Source organism: Achroia grisella, unplaced genomic scaffold (assembly GCF_030625045.1).
Source record: "Achroia grisella isolate CSIRO2021 unplaced genomic scaffold, CSIRO_AGI_Agris_v1 utg24629, whole genome shotgun sequence".
In the NCBI taxonomy this organism is placed as follows: Eukaryota; Metazoa; Arthropoda; class Insecta; order Lepidoptera; family Pyralidae; genus Achroia; species Achroia grisella.
In genome coordinates, this window is record NW_026712736.1 from 39,341 (window position 1) to 62,305 (window position 22,965).

At 35.5% G+C, this 22,965-nt stretch overlaps 1 protein-coding gene and 1 pseudogene across 1 annotated transcript; one reads left to right on the forward strand and one right to left on the reverse strand.

Annotated features, from left to right (window-relative positions):
* The first annotated feature begins 1,023 nt into the window (after window positions 1–1,023).
* On the forward strand, window positions 1,024–22,666 carry LOC131842725 (catenin alpha-like; annotated as a pseudogene).
* Window positions 10,212–11,309, reverse strand: LOC131842726 (uncharacterized). The gene has a single exon (XM_059191290.1). It carries the CDS (start codon window positions 11,306–11,308, stop codon window positions 10,406–10,408), a length of 903 nt encoding a protein of 300 aa, XP_059047273.1. The 5' UTR covers window position 11,309; the 3' UTR covers window positions 10,212–10,405.
* Window positions 22,667–22,965: the final 299 nt, after the last annotated feature.

Here is a 22,965-nt window from a genome sequence, read left to right on the forward strand (position 1 = left end):
CCAAAATAACATTTTTTTGTCTGTCTGTCTGTTTGTTCCGGCTAATCTCTGACATGGCTTGACCGATTTTGACGGAACTTTTTTTGGCAGATAGCTGATGTAATAACGAGTAACATAGGCTACATTTATTTTAGAAAAAATCTTTTATTTTAGAAAAATAAAGTTAAATTCCACGCGGACGAAGTCGCGGAACAGCTAGTAATAAACAAAGCAGCTAGTATAAATAAATATTTATTGCTTTATTTATTTTATTTTATAATGTAATAAGGAGTAACTTAGACTACTTTTATTTAAAAAACATAAAGTTAAACTCCACGCAGACGAAGTGTTTAGTTAGTTAAAAATATATTATTAAGCCCTTTAAATAAAATTGATAACTCTACCTAATCAAATCAAATCAAAATATTTTTATTTGGGAAGGTCTATTACAAGCTTATGTGTTAAGTGTACCGTTAGTTCTGAGGCTTTCGAATTGAGACGTACTGACAAGAAAGTCGCTCTTATTCTTTTGATATGATATTGTATTCATGTTACAAATATATAGATTCATTTTTTAATTCAATTAGAGAAATACAGTAACCACCAGTATATGCAATTGCAATTTTGTCTTTGAATGAAGTCTGTATCGACATCTGTAGGAAATATTTTAAAATCTAAATATAATCTACCTGCGCTATAGACTAGATGTCGCTAAGCGTCAATGTTAAACTGTTACATTTTATTAACAAAATAAATCCATATGCTTCAAATTTCTATAAAAATAAGTATTTACGGATATTTTATTTAAATATAAACTCATGAGATAAATAAAATTATAATAATTTAATTATTCTTCTACAGAAGTTAAACACACTGAATAAATATTTTATTTTTTTTTAATTATGGCAACACGTTACCGAGCAATTAATGTTTTTGACACGCCTTCCATAACATAGTGTGCGATTTTAGTGATTATTTCATTTAAATTGTGTTTTAAAATCGATTTGATCAACTTATTTTAGTGCATTGTGACTTTTTCTATAATGAATATAATTAATGCCTAAATAGCCATTGTATTTCCGGAAATAATAAGGTAAAAGTAAAAATAAAGTTGTCAACGCATTATACTAGCAAATTAAGAAGTCCATATCTCTCATTAAGTGATAAACATAAAATAGGTTCATATAATTTTTTATCTTAATCGATAACCGTCCTACATAAAAAATTGTTTATTTACATGAGTTTTCTTATTTTTTAACAAATTCTAATATGTTATTTGCCTTTTAGAATACAGTATAATATCATTTTAATTCCTATCTGTGATATTGTATTCTTTATTTGTCGATATTTCATAAATACTGTTAGGCATAGAGTCATTCTAAAGGGAATTAAGTGTTTTAAGTATTTCTGAATAATATATCTATATTCACGTTTTACTAATATTTAGATGCTATACAAAGTCTGGACATGTCTATTTCTATCGGCAGAAACTTTATAAACGTGTTTCGGTTTATATATATATATATCAACAATTTATTCTGCACCACTCATGGTTGCCTAGTACAAACGGCGCAGGTGATTTTTTTATGAAATAAAACCTACCCGCCTGCTGGAACGGTTTAAAAGCACAAGAGCATGGTATTTCGTGAGCATAAGGTCAGGTCATTGTTAGCAAATTAAAAAAGATAACATGGATTTAGTATTGTTTAAAAATAACGACTTATCTGAGAAAAATCAAGAAAATGTAAATCAATTTTACTCTATGTTTTTTTTGTAGTTTTTTTCTAAATTAAAATGGCGGGGCACCATGGAAGATGATAAATGACCATTATTATTTTTAGCCCATCGTACAATTTGTCTTGTGAATTATAACACGTATATCAGGGGGAAGTATGCAATGTGGATTGTAAATAAATTACCAAATTATATATAAATTATAGCAATTCCTATGCACTATGTTTGTTGTAGATTTATATTTGTATCAACAATCTTTCTCTTCATGGTTTTACACAACGCGGCAAGGTTAAGTTAGTTTAAGTATTTTTGTGCTTTGAAGTTAAAGAAATAATTATACTCGTTGGAAAATTACAGGGTATATAGGCACGAGAGATTATGTCAAAAACAGCAATTTAGAAATTTTCAGCATATTCGTAACATGTTTTTATATTGGTATTCAAGGTATACTATAGTTATCTATGACAACCTCTGTGATCTAGGGGTTTAGCACAGCAACTTACTTCTGATGGTATCGCGCGTTTGATCTCACACTGCACAAATATTTGTATTCATATATGATTGTTTGTATGTGTTTTATATCTATAATATGTATGTATTTAGGAAAAGAAAATATATCTATATATGTATCAGTTTTAGTACCCATAACACAAGCTTTAGCTAACTTAACTTAGATCTATTAGGGCTCTGTGTGATTTGTCCTAAGATTATATCTTTTAAGCTTAAATCTCCAGTGTTAAAGTTGGTTATTGGAGCTAAGGGATGGTGGTGGTGTGGATAATCCATCTTACATCATGGTATAATTAACAGCTAACGTACCACTTTAAATCATTTGAGACCACTTTGTTTGCCATTTGAAATGTTCTTTGAAGTCCAAGGTGGGCAGAGATGATGAAAAATTGCATCCCTATTTTATTTTACCCTCTTAAGGGAATTTTGTTTACAAACATTGAATGTCATATTTATTTACATATAATCAACTTCCTCAAAAATAAGTTTCAAGCTTTAGCTTCAAAAATCACAATTTACATAAAAACTTGCATCCCCTATTTTATATTACCCTCTTAAGGGACTTTTTTTACAAACATTGAATGTCATATTTATTTATATTTAATCAACAGCCTCAAAAATAAGTTACAAGCGTTCCAACTTGAAAGACGATTCTTCCATACAATCTTTCATCCCCACTTTCAACCCCTTACAACCCTTTTTTACAACACATTAAAAAGTAGCCTATGTCCGTTCTCAGGGTCTAGAGTATCTGTATACCAAATTTCATTTAAATCGGGTCAGTAGTTTTGACGTGAAAGCGAGACAGACAGACAGACAGAGATACTTTCGCATTTTTATATATATACCACATAGTTATTTTGATGACTATTATATAATAATATAGATATACATATAACTGGACAGACATTGTCCTGTCTTAACAATGGTCATTGAATTCACATTTATAGATAAAAAAAAACAGATAGCTTTCTTAATTTTGGGATTAAAAATCTTCTCTTGACAATACCTCAGGTCCATAGGGTAGGGTCACCATTTAATTGATGGACAAAGAAACTTTTTTAGGTTATAAAAAAAATTAACTCAACAGTGGTGAATTAACAATATTAGCCAGCTGTTCATGAGTGATGCTGAGGGAACATAGAGTTTCATTTATGTATAAGGATAGCTGTACCTTTAACTTCGTCAAAAAATAGTGACCTTGAGCAAATAATAAAAAATTATATATAATCTAAAATAAAAAAGTTTCATCGTTCTAGCTTCAATAATATTTCCATACATAATTCCAAATTCAATCAACAGCCAAAACTAAGTTTCAAACTACTATCTTTAAAATGAAGATACTTATATTACATACATTACATCACCCCTTTCAACCCCTTATAACCCTTTTTCTTGTTTTTTTTTTTAATGCTACTTATATAAATGTTATCATGTACCAATGATAAGATGTTATACTGTAACCATTTATCTGAGTCCTGTCCTTATCCCAATATTTTCTCAACTCATAAAAATGGGTTTAAGGTTTTAGCTTTAAAAAATGACAATACATCAACATTTTAACTCCATTTTGACCCTTACAACCCATTTTCGTTAATTATATTTAATCAATAAAAAAATAAGATTGAAGCTTAAACTTTTAAAAAATTCCTCTTTCAGTCTCTTATAACCCTTTTTAGCATTAAAAAGTAACCTATGTCCTATCTCAAGATCTAGACTTTAAATTTCATTTAAATCAGTTCAGAAGTTTTGGCTTTTAAGACAGACAGACAAGTCACTTTCACTTTCATAATATTAGTAAGGTATTTATTAAATAAACTGATCAAAAAAGCGTAAGAAAAAGCTTCATCGTTCTACTTCAAATTGACGAATTTCCATAAAAACTTTTATCTGCTATTTTATTTTGCGTCTGTGTGACAATGTGATATTACAAATTTAAATGTGCATATTTATTTATATTTAATAAACAGTTTAAACATTTCTTTAAATTCTTTTGAAAATAGGCCTCTTGGCCCTTTAAATAAAATTGTTAAATCAAAATAATCATGTGATATTCTAAATTCAAAATATTTTTATTTGGGAAGGTCTATCTCAGACTCTTATGTGTTAAGTGTACCGTTAGTTCTGAATAGCTTTGGAACGGTAGATGTTGTTTCTTCCAAGGAAAGTCATATGCTCTTATTTTTTAATATGATATTGTTTTATTCTTCAAAAATATTAATAATATGTTTTACGCTCTTGTAAGAGCAGGGTAACCATCAGTATATACTATTTATGTATTTATAAAAAAAATTGCAGAATGAACGTTTATTCATTTAAATTCATGTAGGAGACAATATTTTAAAATCTAAATATAATGCGCGCGCTGCTTATACAAATGACATATATGTTTATGTATGACATATGAGCGTTAATGTTAATCTAGTACAATACTTGTAATTCAGAAATTAAAAATTTTTGAAAATAGACTTAATATACACAATTATAAAGTAGACTTTCCAAAATATAATTTTTACGGCCATTATTATTAAGTGTGTAAAACCACATAAAGATAACTCTTGCATTACCATTTTAAATAAACCCTTTTTTATAAAATTTAGCCTATGTCCTTCTACAAGACTATATGGGTACCAAACACACTGAATAAATATTTTAATATTTTACTGAAAGCGAGACAGACAGACAGACAGAGACAGATTAATGTTTTTGACATTTATAATATTAGTAAGGATTTTAGTGATTATTTCATTTAAATTGTTTTTTATTTTATTTATTTGTTCCTGTGACTTCGTCCACGTGGAATTTGACTTATTTTTAAACTAAATATTTTTGTAAAATATATAAGTCACTCCTTATTACATTGTACCTGCCAAAAAACTCCCGTCAAAAACAATAAGCGATTTCAGAGATTAACGGAACAAACAGACAGAAAGACAGATCTCTGACAATAATTGTAAAAAATATTATTTTGGTGTATATACCGTATTTATAATCATATGCATGTAGTAAAAACAGTTATTTCAATATTACAAACAGACACTCCAATTTTATTTATATGTATAGACTGTAAAAATTGTTACAGTCATACAGTTTATTATCATTTTATATTCATATCTTGAACATTGCTCTTCTGTTATTTTCGATATTATCAAAAACTGATTCAGCAGTAGATATCACTAGAGAGTTTACAGTTTATATTCCAAATGAAGGGACATTAAGTGCTTACACATATTCACATATGACCATAAGAAACGGGGACTATATTCACAGCCTAAAGTTCAAATCTGTTGCTTTGAGCCCTCAGCTATACATCTGTCAGGAGGAGTTGTCCTTCAGCCGCTCCATAAGTTCTTCCTTTGGGAATGCCATCTGCACTCCCTATCGTCCGGTGAAGCTGTAAAGGCCAGCTAACAATGCGGATAAATATTAGATAAGTTTAAAAAAGCACTCACACAGAAGTTCACATTATTTATAACAAGTTATGAGTATTTTATAATTAATTTATATTGACAACAATTGCAAAACGACACTTAATTGGCTGTCACGCTGAATCATATTATTTAATATAAGGTTTAATCAAAAAGTTTCTAAGCATTTTGTTATTTAATATCAACATCATTCATCTAAATATATATAACTCAAAGGTGACTGACATAGTGATCCATCAACGCACAGCCCAAACCACTGGACGGATCGGGCTGAAATTTGACATGCAGGTAGATGTTATGACGTAGGCATCCGCTAAGAAAGGATTTTGATTAATTCTACCCCCAAGGGGATAAAATAGGGGATGAAAGTTTGTATGAAACTTTGTCAATTTTAAACCGATGGTGAGACTTTGTATGCATAAAGCTACTATGACGTAGGCACCCCCTAAGAAAGGATTTTGATAAATTCCATCCCTAAGGGGATAAATTAACGCGAGCGAAGCCGCGGGCAAAAAGCTAGTTCATTCATAATTTAAGAGCTGTGCTCTTGTCGGGCCCCCGCCAACGTCTACGATCTTCTAGAAATAGAAATAGAAATTGGTCATCACAAGAACGAGCAAGAAACTTGCGTGTTGCTCTTTTTTTTTTTTTTTATTTATTTATTTCGGATCAAAAACAGGTTCACAATTAGGAAACTTATAATTATTTTACATTTTCTACGTACTATGTTATTGTAAACCCAACATGCATGATCACAAATTATATTAAAGTATTAAGATATGTGGGTCGCATACATACTAAACATACAAGCTAATATATTTTCTACTTATAATTATGATGGTTTTTATGTAGTTGGTTGAATGAGGAAAAGAGTTATGAGATATGTGTGTTACAGGTTTTACTAAAGATACGAGGAAAAATCATTTGTATGTGCGAATGTGTGTTTGTACATATGAGTGTAGTGTGGGTGTGTGTGTGTGTTGGTGCGCGCGTATGTATGTGTGTACATCAGTGTGACTAGGTAAAAAGAATGAATTATATTATTATATTCTATGTGATTATAGTATACGTAAGGCTTTAAGTTTATTAATTACTGACCTTCTAAAACCTATATATGACAATTTGAATATATCCAATTCATTAGTTATCATTGTACGACTGCAAAATGCGAGTAATAGGTTTACGAATACCTGCATTAGTTCGACTTGCTTTAATCGAAAAGAGTCTATGGGGGGCGATGTTCTGGTCAACTCTGGGGGGTATGTTGTAATATATACTTGATGACATATCTAAACAATCATATTTGTTATTACAGATATCATAAAGCAGCATACATTGTAATTGAGAGCGTCTTAAGCTCAAGCTCAGCAATTTATAATGTTTAAGTAGATCTTTATAGGATAGTCTTCTACGAAAAAACATAAAATGTATACGTCTGAGGAACTTCTTTTGAACCATTTCTAGTTTATTCTTATATTTATCATAATGGGGATTCCATACGGTCACTGCGTATTCTAACTGTGATCTTACTAATGACTGAAACAGATGAATATATGTAGAACAGTTTCTAAACCTAGTACCTGATCTCATTATGAACCCGTACATTTTATAAGCCTTATTAATTATACTCTCTATGTGTAAATCAAGATGTAGTTTAGAAAAAACTTGCATTCCAAGATCCTTGATGTTTAACTTAATGGTAGTATTTGTTTACAGTGAATATTGAAGTTGCTAATTTTTATTTTCTTTGTAATCAACTGCCTCAAAAATAAGTTTCAAGTTTGTTATTATTGCAGTAATTTGTAAAACGATTTAAATCTTCTTGAAATTTAACATGGTCTTCTATATTGTTAACCCCTTATAATATACCCTTTTTTAATCATCAGCATATAAAAAAAAGTTAAAACATGTGTTAATGTCATTTATAAATGAGTATAAATAAAAGGGGCCAAGAATGGATCCTTGAGGAACTCCTTACAACCCTTTTTGAGATTCAAATAACAACTTTTTGAGTTCTACTTAGAAATATAAGACTTGAACCATCTCCAGAGGTTTCCTTATATAAAATATTTTTTCATAACATTCTGTGATCGATTCTGTCAAACGCCTTTTTGCGAAAATCATTATATAAAGTCTATTTGTTTGTTATTGTCCAGCCCATCAAATAAATAGTTGTATAAACAAATTTGTTACTTTAGATCGACGTTGAACAAAACCATGCTGTTGGTTCAAAATTACATTATGGAGACAGATATACTTTATGAACTAGTCTTTCGTAAAGTTTTGATAGTGGGAAGAATGGAAATCGGCACTATAGTTTTTATTCTGTTTTGATGCCACCTTTGTGTACAGGTACAATTCTAGCTGTTTTCCATATCCTAGGGAACATTCCATCAGCAAACATTTATTAAATATGTGGCACACAGGTTTACAAATAACAGCATTGAGTATTTTTTAAGAAATATCCATGAACACTATCTATTCCTTAATTTTACTAATATCTATACTCTTTAAACCTACAAGTACATCCTTCTCTAAGATTTCAAGATTTAACATTATCAGGTGTTAAACGTTTCATAATACGATGTCATCTATATCAAAATTTTCAGAAACAGCAGACTTTTCAAATGTAGATTGAAAAATATTGGAGCACATACCTCTTCAGGTCTGTTTGCCTCTGAGTTATTATATAAGAGTTTCATTTATGTCTGAATTATTATCACGATTGCGAATATAGTTTTGAAAGGATATTTACTATTTACTTTATTTTATCTTCAATATGTTTCATATATTTATTATAACATTGGAATTTGACTTCATTTGAAATGTCTTGTATATTGAAAAAACATTATGATTAGATTCCGAGTTGAATTTTTTCATGGTTATCACGATTTTTTTTTTCATATAATCTAATAAGTTCAGATGTAAACCAGACAGGGTATTTAAAGGGTTTAACAGTTTTTGTGGGTACATGTTTTCTTAATTATGTCGTAAATTTTTCGTAAAACATACTGACAGCATCTTCTGTATTTAATTTTGATAAGAGGTTATTCCATTCAATATTTAAGATTTCATTACTTATTGTCACATAATTTGCTCTCACATAACAATATTTAACATATGACTTTGTTGAGAACGGCTTAAAATATTAGTAGTTGGAATTCTCACCTGTAATGGAGGGTGATAATCGTCTGGTTGAATATTCAGGATATAAGTGATATGTCAATATTTAATTTATTACTAATACATAAGTCAAGAATATTATTAGATTTATTTGTGTATGAATTATGCTGATAACAGTTCAACATTGACAAGAAGTTGGATAAAACTATATGATTGATTCATATCAAAAATCAATTATTGGTTGCTGATACGATTCTTTACATTTCCATTGAAGTTTCGGTAAGTTAAAGTCTCCTGTGATAAGAAATTCGGAATCATAATTACATAGTGCATTCTCAAGAAGATTAAAGTACGCTTTGTACGTATCACTACTTTGTCCCGGTGGAATGTAAACAGTACTAATAATATACTTTAAGTTTTCAATATTTATCTGCACCATTAAATAATCTACATGCGGGGGAAGGGACGTTAAGTCAGCGGCGGGGGGCAGAAACACATTTGTGCATAAGGAACGCAACACCGCTATCAGTACGCCGCCTCCATCACGCCGGACGCTAACCTCTAGATTACGGTCACTTCTAAAAACTTGATACCTACAATCAATAAATTCATTATCCGATATTCCACTATGTAACAAGTTTCGGTTAACACTATAACTTCATAATTTTGTGATAGAATGTTCATGTACAATGTATGCAATTTTGTTCTTATCCCTTAGTTTGATAATAAACCAAGGGTTATGAATTGTATTTAAAAATCTATTATATTTTAAATATTCATTTTGTGGGAACTTTGAAAACTACGATAGATATTTAATAAACCTGATATGCCATGATACAGTATTATTTAGTTTCTAACCATTTTGTTATTTAATATCAACATCAAAATTGGAGATTCTTTCGCAATATTTATTTGTATACATATATATAACCTAAGTATATAGCTTACATTCACTATATGTTTGTTACTAAATATTACTAGTAAGTAATATATTTTTCTGATACGCTTATGCAGAACAAATACAAAACAATCATAAGTATACACATAAAATAACTTAAATATACAGCCTAAACTCACCATGCATTCTTTACCAAATGTATATAATTTTTATTATATACATTCTATAACCATGCAAAACAAGTATGCAATATTTATTTGTACGTACATAAAATATCCCGATACATAGACTTACATTCACTACATATTCCTTACTAAATATGAACAATAAGTAATGTATTTTTCTAATATATTTGAGCAGAACAAGTAAAAAGTATTTATCAGCACACACATAAAATACTTTAAGAATGTAGTTTATAATCGCCGTATTTTTTTGACTAAGTATATATAATAACTGATATACATATTTGATACACATACTACATTTATGCAAAACAAGTATACAATTTTTATTTATATATATATGAAATAATCCAAGTATATAGCTTATGTTCAGTATATATTTTTTGCTATAGATACATAATAAGGAATGTATTTTTTTGTAATACACACTACATTTGTGTAAGACAAGATATACGAAGACATATAACTTTTGACAATTGATCATTATTTCCGCACAATTTTGCAATAATATAAGTATAAGTATATAAATATAAAAACAAAACACATACAGTTCAGGATTTGATCTTGTTAATGTCACTTTCATTACGAATGGCGAAAATAGGCGATGAGTCAGTTTGTCGAGCAAGGATTGTGCCATGTTTGACCCAAATATGTTTAAAACCATGTTTTTTGCCAGCTTCACGACTCGCACGAAATATGTACTTATTTTTTGGAGTTAGATGCTCGTTTATATAAATATTACGAGGAGTCCCTGTTATCGATAATTGGTCCGACTTAATTCCTTTCATGGCACGCGCGGCAATTATTATATTATCACGCAGTATTTTAGATACAAATTTGACAACTAGATTCTTTGGGTGAGCATTTTTTTTATCCATATGAGGCACACGATGGGCTGAAATTACATCCACAGGTTTGATAGGGTGTTTGATGACAGCACCAATCTTATCTAATAGAAATATGATGTTTTCATCTCGACGCTCAGGTAGATTTGCGATTTCAATATTACATTGCCGGGCTTGTTGCTCCATCTGATCTATTTTGTTTTCAAGGGCTGCCATTTGATGTTGCGTGCTGTCCTCATGTAATATACATTCCTCTAACGATTTCACACGACTTTCAAGACTGTCATGTCCTTCACTGACATGGTTCAAGGACTTTTCAATGTCACTTAATCTTGAAGATATATTTTGGAGAGATTCAGTTATAGAGGATGTCAATTTAGCCACTTGGGTGTCAATCGTAGTATTTACTGCATTCTTAATTGACTCGGCTATGGATTCATCTAACCGGCTTTTCCAGGCATACAACTCCTCTTTTATTTTATTTTCGACCATGTCCACAACAGATCCAAGAATTTCGGATTCTGGCTGTTTACGTTTTCGTAATTTAATTTGTCGGTCATTGTCTTGAGTAGCTACCGCCGAGATATCGGGATTAGATGAACACTTCATGTTCAGCGTAGTTATATGTGTGCGCTGCATAATTAATCTATCTCTTTCTAATAAACGTATTGTAAGTTTAGTTTCGAAGAGCACAGATTATGCACTCGTAAACAACCGGCTTTTCACACACAAACACTTCACTCAACACCACTTTAGGCTATATTTATAATGTATTACGGCTCAATATTCTATGCATACATTGATTGAATGATTGCAAAAATTATGTACACGTCTAGTCATAACAGACACCACACGATGAATGAAATAATTTTATTCTTACTTTACATTTTTAAGTTTAAGTGTGTGAATACAAACTAAATAATGCAAATTAAATATTGTAATGGGTGAAAACTGTGATTGGTACAGCCTATGCTGTAAATAATATAATTGACGTAGTGGAGTAACTTGAAACAGTAATTCTCGCCATAAAGTTCAAACTTGAGGCGGCGTGGTGGGCCGGGTCGATATGCTCCCACTAATATTGTTGAGTGCAATGGTGGCTGGCACATCCGTCATTCTCGTGAACGGGTGCAGCTTGTGGGGACTGGTTTGTTTAGGATGCGAACACAGATTTTTTTTTTTTGCAACATATGTTGGTGGTCACACCTCCTAAATCTGAATTTAAATGACTGTGTATTATTGTAAACATGTACAACATTTATTTGAAAAGAATACGAGCTGAGTTTCTTGTCAGTTCTTCTCATCTCGAAATCATTCCGAACTGACGGTAGATGTGACAGATGAATAAAGATATTTTGAATTTGAATTTGAATACTTTCTCACAAACGGCTGCTTACGTATCCGTCCGATTTCGGAGCGGCTCGTCTCGATCCGTTCCATGCGAGCTTCGTACAGTATGCTAGTCGCACGCACACGAACACCATGCCGAAGTTTGCCGAAGTCTGCCGAACTGAAACGACGTTAGACGATGCACGGCTTTTTATTATTTACTTATTTAATTAACAGAATATAAACTTACAGCTAATTGCCAACACGTTTATATTTTTGTTATACGTTGTTATATGTTATACGTGCTTTCAACGCCGCAGCGCTGCCGATCGGAGTAGTGGGTTAGGTTTATTTTCGTTACGGAATTTCTTGATTCGCTCGCCGCGCTCAAAGCTCGCGATAAAAGCTATGCAATAGCTTTTATCGCGATATTTTATCAAATTGGTTTTTGTACTAAGCTTTATGGGGAAACTTGCAAGTAATTGAAAAGAGTTTGCAGCATCACTCCGCAATATAAAGATGTTATGAGTGCAGCTAAAGCTATCCCTGTTAGCGTTAGAACACAAATTAGTTTTCTATTTTTATCTTTATCTACTTAAGTCTATGGCACTTTACATTCATTCATTATTTATTTACATTCATTTCATTCATTCATTTCACGCGGCAACACCGTTGCCTAGTTACAATGTGAACAAGGAAAATAACAGCCTTGTCATTTCTATTTCTAGTACAGTATTATCTTCTTCAGCATATACTAGTCCAGTTCTAGATGTATGCCTTTTGCTTAATTTTCCGGCGTCTTCAGTCTGCGACGCATCAGTTCCGCATCTTGTCCAGGTCGGATCTGCTGTCTTTTATGTCGTCCGACCTTCTGGCAGCTGGTATACCTACTCTTCTGTTTCCCATCCTAGTTCGCCACATTAGGGATCTGTATGGTCATGTCATCATGCATGGGGTTTTTCAAGAAGGGTATATTAGGGTTTCGGCAACGCGTGACACCCCTGGTATTTCAGGCGTCCATAGGCTACGGTAACCGTTTACCATCAGATGGGCCGTATGCTTGGCGCGATGTGCTAAACATCTAGACTACTAAGTTATGATTTGCTAAAATATTTTAAATCTTTCAGACAATGGCGACTATGACAGACCCCTACGGTACTACGGGGACTCTCACGCTCAAGTGGGACCCCAAGAACCTGGAGATCCGGACCACCTCCGTAGAGAGGACCCTGGAGCCTCTCGTCCTGCAGGTCACCACGTTGGTGAACAGCAAAGACAGAGCTGCTAAGAAAAAGAGACGTAAGTATTGCATCTGTAGAAATCTCCTTAAGAAGGAGAAATGAAATGAAATTATTTGCAAAACATTGGTACAGTAAATATTATGTTATCTGTACATGTATACATATAAATAAAATTGAAATGTCTGTTTGTAATATTGAAATAACAGTTTTTTATTACATGCATATGAATATAAATATGGTACATACACCAAAATATCATTTTTTACAATTTACATCTGTCTGTCTATCAGTTTGTTCCGGCTACTATCTGAAATGGCTGGACCGATTATGACGGGACTTTTATTGGCACGTAACTGATGTAATAAGGACTAACCTAAGCTACTTTTATTTCAGAAAAATTCTCTAACTAACTTTTTTGTTAAATTCCACGCTGACGAAGTCGCGGACAGCTAGTATGAAATGTTATTGATCAGCAATATATATGGTATATATTGCATGCAAATCATGTAAAAGTGTTCGTTTTAGTCAAATATTCTTGGGCACTAAAAATGACTAAGTGACAGCCAATTCTTTAGTTTGCGTCTGAACAGTGAGATCTCAGTTCTCTAATCTCTCTTGGAAGATTGTTGTACACTTTGATTGCCATACAGTGTACATTTCTCTTATATAAGTCGTTCTGAGGAATTGTTCGGATTAATACCAGCTGCTGAGTTTCATCACCGAACCACCCGCCAGAAACTAAAGTACCATCCTGATCATCTGGATGAATGGCGGTCCTCTACAATGCGGTTTTCTAGAAACTTTTTGCCACGCACAACCACATTGTGGAATCACCTTCCAGCAATGGTATTTCCGAACCGACACGATATTGAAACCTTCAAGAAAAGAGCTTATTCCTTTTTAAAAGGCCGACAACGTACTTGCAATTCCCCTGGTGTTGCGGGTGCTCATGGGCGGCGGTAATCACTTACCATCAGGTCAGCCGCATGCTCGTTTGTCGCAATGTTGTGTCTGTTAATTTCTTTAAATAGTCCGGATGTTCTCTTCCAAATGTTTAATATACATACATGACAATGGAAACAGATGAAAATTGAAGTCTATTTTTAGCATTGATCCCAACCACGGATCTAGGACCAGCGATCTATGGACCCGTGTTGTCCCGGGTCCATAGGTCGCTGGTTTATATCCGGCTCGAAGGACCATAAAGTCTGCTATGTCTGCTACAATCTGGATGCTATGATGTAGAAATGATAACTCCGGACTGCTTTCCAACTTGATTTATTGAGTACACGATGATTGAGTGTGGACTGATGCTTGCTCGTGAGTATTTGGCGTAGTGAAGGGAGAATGGTTTTTTTGTTTATGATAATGGAATGGTGCACCCGCCTGCGCTAACGGTTTACGCTCACGTGGCACCAGTGGAGGATGATAAGATGGGCATGAAGGTCATGTCAGTTAGCCCAACGTGACGAATTCATCAAGAATTTATCACGATGGTTTCAGGGGTACCACGTGGAGGTCGACCTAACATGATACATTGCTAGAGGGAGAATTGTATGTGTGGGTGTTATATGGACGCGGAGCGCTGTAAAATACTGGCGGCTGTACGGTGACGTACCATACAGCCCATGCCCCAGGCGTCCAGTTCTCACCATTTTTGACGCATCTTTGACAACTTGACCAGTGATAGACGGACGTCAAGTAAATTGTGTTCAATGCATTTGAAAATGAAGATATCACTGTTAAAAAGCCACGATAATAAACAGAAAAATACTGATTGGCAAACAGACATTGGCAGACAGACAGCGGTCCGTGCCTTTGTTGATTTTATCTATCTCCATTTAAATTAATTACAATTTTCTTTTATTAACATTTTATGGTTTACCGCCCTATATCTTATATATAAAATTCTCGTGTCACAGTTTTCGTTCCCATACACCTCCGAAACGGCTTGACCGATTTTTATGAAATTTTGTGAGCGTATTGAATAGATCTGAGAATAGGCCAACATCTATTTTTCATCCCCTAAATGTTATTAACGTTTTAGTCCACCCTATCTAAGTTTTTTTATTTTTTATTTTTAAGAGCAAAACAACGTTTGCCGGGACAGCTAATTTTTAGTATTTATATATATATATATATATAACAATTAGAAATTACATTATATATTATATGTAAATTACAATTAGAATCCGATCCAAAAACTATCAATAAACAGAATTAAAGCAACATTATATATTAATTCAAGTAATCTAAAATATATTGATTACAAAACATTTGTGGTTTGATAAAGAAGTATGATAAATTTAACTTTCATAAAAGTCAGTAATAAGTCGCAAATTTTTGTATTACATGACTTTAATAGTGGAAAAGGAGCGGGGTAAATATTATTCAGTATTATTTATAGACAATTAAATGATGAATGTTCATCAAGTCATCATAATCAGGATGATGAAAGCAGATTTTATCCTATCATCACTGTCAGGATATTTCTCTGGGAAGAGATGTTCCCTGTAATCCTTACTTAATATTATAAAAGTTAATGTTACGCTTTCACGCAAAATCTACTGAACCGATAATCGTGAAATTTTGTACACATGTTCTGGGAGGTATTAGAATGAACGTTGGATACGTTATATTAAAAAAAAAATGTATTCAATGCATGCGAAACCGGGTAAAAGCTAGTAATATTATAAAGAGGTAAAGCTTGTGAGTTTGGATGTCCAGGATTTTCTCCGGAACTATTGAACCGATTTTGACTATTCTTATAGTGTTTGATAGCCCATTTATCGAGGAATCTTATGAGCTATATCACATTACGCTACGACCAATAGGAGTCGAGCTGAGATAGGATATTGTTGCAGAAACGGGAAAATACTATGCAGAAGATGCGTGAGTTTAGCAAGTATATCTACTTGCTAACAAATTGCTCTTTTAGCATTCAATAGATATCTCAGGACTGTTCACACAGCGCCATTTAGGCCTAAGCTAAGCAGAGCTTGTATTATAGGTACTCAATTCTTCGCACATTACAAACATTTGTATTCATGAGTATGATTGTTTGTATCGATCTGGATGTTTTCTACCTATATTATGTATGTACTAAAAAAAAGTATCTAAGTATTAATATCAGTTGTCCAGTACCCATAACACAAGCTCTGCTTATCTTGGGCCTAGATGGCGCTGTGTAATTAACACAGCGCCATCTAGCCCCAAGATAAGTCTAGGGATATTATTAAATAAATAAATTATAAATAACCCTGGACAATTCATACAGCGCCTTCTAGACCCAAGTTAAGCTAGCTAAAGCTTGTATTATGGGCACTAGATAACTGATACAAATACATAGATATATATTTCGTAAATACATACATAGAAAACACCCAGACCGATACAAACAATCATACTCATGAATGTTTGTGCCGTGAATCGAACCCGCGACCTTCGGAAAAAAAGCTGTGTACTTTACCGTTAGTCGGCCGTTACTTAATTCGATTGTTTATCTTTCCAGCGGGCAAGTCCAAACGTGCCAGTGCTTTGGTGGCGACCGTGGAGAGAGCTACGGAGATCTTCATAGAACGAGGGCAGACCATCGCCTATGAGAACCCTGATATAACTGACGAGATGATGGCAGCAGTGGAGGAAGTCAGGAAAGCTGGTGAGTTTTATAATGAAATGGTACACCCTGGTATACGCTGGAGGCACCAGTGGAGGATGATACGATGAGCATGAGGTAAGCACGTCGTGAAAAATTGACCAGATATTTATCAGGATGATTTTCAAAGGACACAACTTGGAGGTCTACCTGATATGGTACAATTATTGTCAGCAATGGGGTCATCAGTACACAGTGGAGGAAGTCAGGAACGTTGATACATTTTGTAATGGATGATAACGGAGTGGTGCACCAGTCTGCCGTCCAGGGCCGCCGAAGACCAGACGCCGTGTTCATGGCTAAACAATTTAAGACAGTGGTTCGGGATTAGCACTGGATCCCTATTCAGAACAGTGGTGGATAAAATTAAGATCGCCAGGATGATCATCAATCTCCAGTAGGAGACTGCACATACAGAAGAAGAAGCTTCTGTCTGTGCTAACGGTATACGCTGGTAGGGTACTAGTGGAGGATTATAGGATGAGCATGATGTTAGGTCTATTAGCAGGTTGTGACAATCTAAGGATGTTTTCCAAAGGGGACCACTTGGAGGGCAACCTGATATGGTACATTGCTAGCAACGAGATCATCAGTCCACAGTGGAGAAAGTCAGGAAGGTTGATGAGTTTTTTATGACTTGTAGGAATGGTGTACTAGCCTGTGCTAACGGTATACGCTGGCGAGGCACCAGTGGAGGATGATAAGATGAGTATGATGTCAGGTCTATTAGCAGGTTGTGACAATCTAAGGATGTTACCCAGAAGGGGACCACTTGGAGGGCAACCTGACATGGTACGTACTAGCAACGAGATCATCAGTCCACAGTGGAGAAAGTCAGGAAGGTTGATGATTTTTTTATGACTTGTAGGAATGGTGCACTAGCCTGTGCTAACGGTATACGCTGGCGAGGCACCAGTGGAGGATGATAAGATGAGCATGAGGTCAGGTCACTTAGCCAATCGTGACAAATTCACCAAGAATATATCACGATGGTTTCCAGGGCGAACCGCATGGAGCTCAACCTGACATGGTACATACATTGCTGGCAAGGAGGACGATAGTCCACATTACGAACAATCTGCTACCTCGGCGCGTGTAAACTTTGCTCTTCAGCACTTTTCTATAGAGCTGTGCACTGCATATGTGAAATGCGGGATCAATTTGTCGTTAGTAATATGTTACAATATTAACGGCTGAATGTACCATTAATATTATTTTATATCCAGATGGCCGATTATTTTTTTAATCTTTTGAAGGCGCGGCAATGAGCCTGGCCGCTCGCGAGTTCTCCGAGGAGCCGTGCGCGTCGGCCGTGCGGTCCGGCATGGTGCGGGCGGCTGCGCGCGCTGCTGTCGGCCGTCACTCGGCTGCTCATCCTGGCCGACATGGTGGACGTGCACCTGCTGCTCTCCAAGCTGCGCACGGTCACTACACTACACCACAACACTCCACACCACTACACACACCACACACACACCACACTACACCACACCACACCACACCACTACATACCACACCACACCACACTACACCGCACCACACCACACCACACCACTACATACCACACCACCCCACACCACTACATACCACACCACACCACTACACGCACCACACCACACACACACCACACATACCACACCACACACACCACACACTACATACCACACCACACCACACACACGCACCACACCACACCACACCACACATACACACACACACACACACACACTACACACACACACACACACACACACACCACACACACACACTACATACACACACACACACACACACACCACACCACTACACACCACACCACACCACAACACAACACACCACACCTACACTACACACCACACACTACACCACTACACCACACCACATCACATATACTTCAAATTATATGTATAAACAAAATCCTATCACATTGTCTTTACACTCTCACACCCGGCAAACGTCGTTTAACCATGTATATAAAAAAATAAGAGTTTTACTACTAACACCCAAACCGATACAAGTAATCATACTCGTGAATACAAATATTTGCAACGAGTGAGGAATCGAACCCTCGACCATCGAATGTAAAACAGTGTTTTTAACCGCTAGATCACCAAGGCCGTGAATATTCTAGAAAAAGAATTAACATATCTGACCGTTATAATTGAATTGCAGGTAGAAACAGACCTAGATAAGCTGAAATCAGCATCATCCCAATCTGAACTAGTGGAGTCAGCTCGTCAGTTTGGAAGGTCAGCCAATGAGCTGGCGGCGCAGGCTGCCAAACGTCAGCAGGAGCTGAAGGAGCCCCGCATGAAGGATGAACTGGCAGCAGCCAGAGCAGTCCTCAAGAAACATTCCACTATGCTGCTCACAGCTTCCAAGGTATAGATGACTTCAAATGAAATTAAATCAAAAATCATGTAGGACATTTCAGCCGCTTATGAAAGTATTTTTTTTTGTATTAATATTTTTCCCTACCGTCCAGTTCAGTATACAGATTCAATTGAGAAGAACTGGCAAGAAACTCAACTGATTTTTTTTAAAGCCAGTTCATTTACATTATATATTTAGGTGTCTATGTCTAACATTAAATGAAAACCCCGTGCATGAACAACTATTGCCATGCACGCTCGTCATTCAAGTAATCGTTTAGTGAGTAATAGGCTTTGCTCAGTAAATATGATTGAACAGATGTTTTGAATTTATTTAACGGTAATTTTAGTATATAAATTACTACTCGCCTCGGCTTCGCCCGAGTGTACATAAATTATATATATAAACCTTTCTTTTCTTTTTCTTTCTTAAAAAACCACTTCAGAATCCGTTGCTTAGTTTTAAAGATTTAAGCATACATAGGGACGGAAAAACAGCGACGGCGATTTTGTTTTATACTGTGTGATGATAATAACAATTTTTAATAATAATATAAATAAATATATACATACACTAGCTGTCCCGTCAAACGTTGTTTTGCCTTAAAATATAATAAAAATGTAGGGGTGGACTACCCCTAACGTTTAGGGGGATGAAAAATAGTTGTTGGCCGATTCTCAGACCTACTCAATACGCTCACAAAACTTCATGAGAATCGGTCAAGCCGTTTCGGAGGAGTATGGGAACGAAAACTGTGTCACGAGAATTTTATATATTAATTAATTAATACTAGTTGGTGTTGAACTTAGATCATAAAAAAATAGAATAGAATAAATATTTTTCGCAACATTTTAAAAGTTAAGTACCATCATCGATAAATTTAGTAATGGGTACATCACTACTGACTTTGTCGATGATGCTAACGATTGTGTCGACGATGGTGGTGATGACGAAGGCGGTGGCGATGATGATGCTGCTAATGATGATGAGTAATATAGTCGCCTGTGGTAGGTGTACGTGGTGATAACGAAGGCGGTGGCGATGATGATGATGCTAATGATGATGAGTAATGTAGTCGCCTGTGTAGGTGTACGTGGTGATAACGTGATGATGATGATGCTAATGAACGTAATGTAGTCGCCTGTGTGGCGATAACGGCTGCGGTGGCGATGATGATGATGCTAATGATGATGAGTAATGTAGTCGCCTGTGTAGGTGTACGTGGTGATAACGAAGGCGGTGGCGATGATGATGCTGCTAATGATGATGAGTAATGTAGTCGCCTGTGGTAGGTGTACGTGCGTCACCCGGAGCTGGCGGCTGCGAAGGCCAACCGTGACTTCGTGCTGCGAGCAGTCTGCGGCGCCGTCGACACCATCTCCAGCGTCGCACAGGGCCGTCCGCTACCCAACGGTGACCACCACCTACCGCCGCGGTGGTAACACCGCACGGTATCGCTAAAAGAATCCATTTATCGTATCTCCTCAGTTTCAAGACACTCTCCTTGATGTGAAGCCAAATCTCGAGGTCCTTGGCGTTGATATATCCAGTGACGTTCAGTTTTGCGGTCATTTGGAGGACGAGGCTAAAATAGCCTCCAAAAAGCTTGGTGTGCTCAGTAGAGTGGGACAGTATTTCACGGCGGCCCATCGCTTGCAATTATACAAGGCGCAGATCCGGCCGCACATGGAATACTGTTCTCATCTCTGGGCCGGAACACCACAATACCAGCTACTTCCATTTGACCGCATTCAGAACCGAGCAGCCAGAATCATTGGTAATCAACGTCTAAGTGACAGACTCGACCCATTGGCTTTGCGGCGTGATATTGCATCTCTGTGCATTTTCTACCGCATACATCACGGGGAGTGTTCTGAGGAATTGTTCGGATTAATACCAGCTGCTGAGTTTCACCACCGTACCACCCGCCAGAAACTGAAACACCATCCTGATCATCTGGGTGAATGGCGGTCCTCCACACTGCAGTTTTCTAGATTTTTTGCCACGCACAACCACATTGTGGAATCACCTTCCAGCAATGGTATTTCCGAACCGATACGATATTGAAAACTTTTAAGAACAGAGCTTATTCCTTTTTAAAAGGCCGACAACGTACTTGCAATTCCCCTGGTGTTGCGGGTGCTCATGGGCCGCGGTAATCACTTACCATCAGGTGAGCCGCATGCTCGTTTGTCCCCTGTGTTATAAAAAAAAAATCCTGTCGGCCCGACACTACCGCAGATCGCCCCAAACATACCCATTCACAGATAACTTCATTAGAATATAGGATCATATACTGTTATTCTAACAGTTTTAGTGCCATACATTTTGTCGTAATTTATGTGAAAAACACCAAGAATAATTACCCTCTTTTTTGTGATTTCTCATCAGTACTATTCATGAAGACTTGCGCGTGATAGTGTGTAGTACAAGCAAGTTATTGTACTAACAATAAATAGTTCAATAAAATTCAAATCAAAATATCTTTATTCATGTAGGTCTATTACAGACTCTTATGATATGTCAAATCTACCGTTAGTTCGGAATGATTTCGAGATGAGAACTGACAAGAAACTCAGCTCGTATTCTTTTCAAATAAATGTTGTACATGTTTACAATAATACAGATTCATTTTTAAATTCAAACTTGGTAGACTAGAGTGACCACGAGCATATGCTATTGCAAATCAAATAGTCTTAAGTGTTCATTACCCGAACAGACCAGTCCGGACAAGCAGCTTTTTTAAAACCACTTTATCTACAGTGTACTCTATAATGACACTCACCTCGACCAGCTTGTTGGCGTGTTCTGTGAACACGATGGCGTATTCTTCTACTTCTTTCTCGTTTCCGTTGCGAGCTGCTTCCATCAGCCCCAGGAGCGGCACGTTGGTCTCCAGGAAACTGGAAAATATATATTTATGTTCATTACATACCACCTACTTTCTTCTTGTTTTTTATTGTTCCTACTTTATAGTATTAATACTAGATTTAAAGACAAACTTGCTGTCCCCAAGTATCTTTTAGAAAAGTCAATAGATCTTTTATGGGAATGGGTATAAAATATATTATTAGTCTGCTGACGATGTTCTTCCTTCAACCCCAACAAACACCACCCCTAGGGTAGGGGTGTCTATTACCTTTCCACCATCTCTTGTTTACGTGCGGAAAATCCCGCCCGTCTCAGGGGATTGAACGGACAGGTACTGTGGACTCTGCGCCTCTTAAAATACGATACTCCTTGCCTCCATCCCAACCCCCAGTAGTAGTCCCTGGTATGGTACAATATACTAAGTCTCAATGTACAGGTGGAGCGAGACCCCAGGCGGAAGGTCCGGGTGAACTGGCGCAAGCACTTGATGACTTCGATGTGAGTATATGCTCTTTTTTCTTAACCCATTAACGGTTGCTCCATATATTAAGACAGAATAGAATAGAAAATCATTCAAATTCAAATAAACTTACATTGAAGCACTTTTGAATAGGATTACATTTTTTAATCTACCGCTCGTTCGGAAAGCTGTCTCATCACAAGAAGAACGATCAAGAAACTTGCGTGTTGCTCTTTTAAATAATTTTATTATTACTTTACATTTTTAAGTTTAAGTGTGTGAATACAAACCACCAATTAGCACTAATTCTATTAAATACTCAAATAGAAAAAAATAT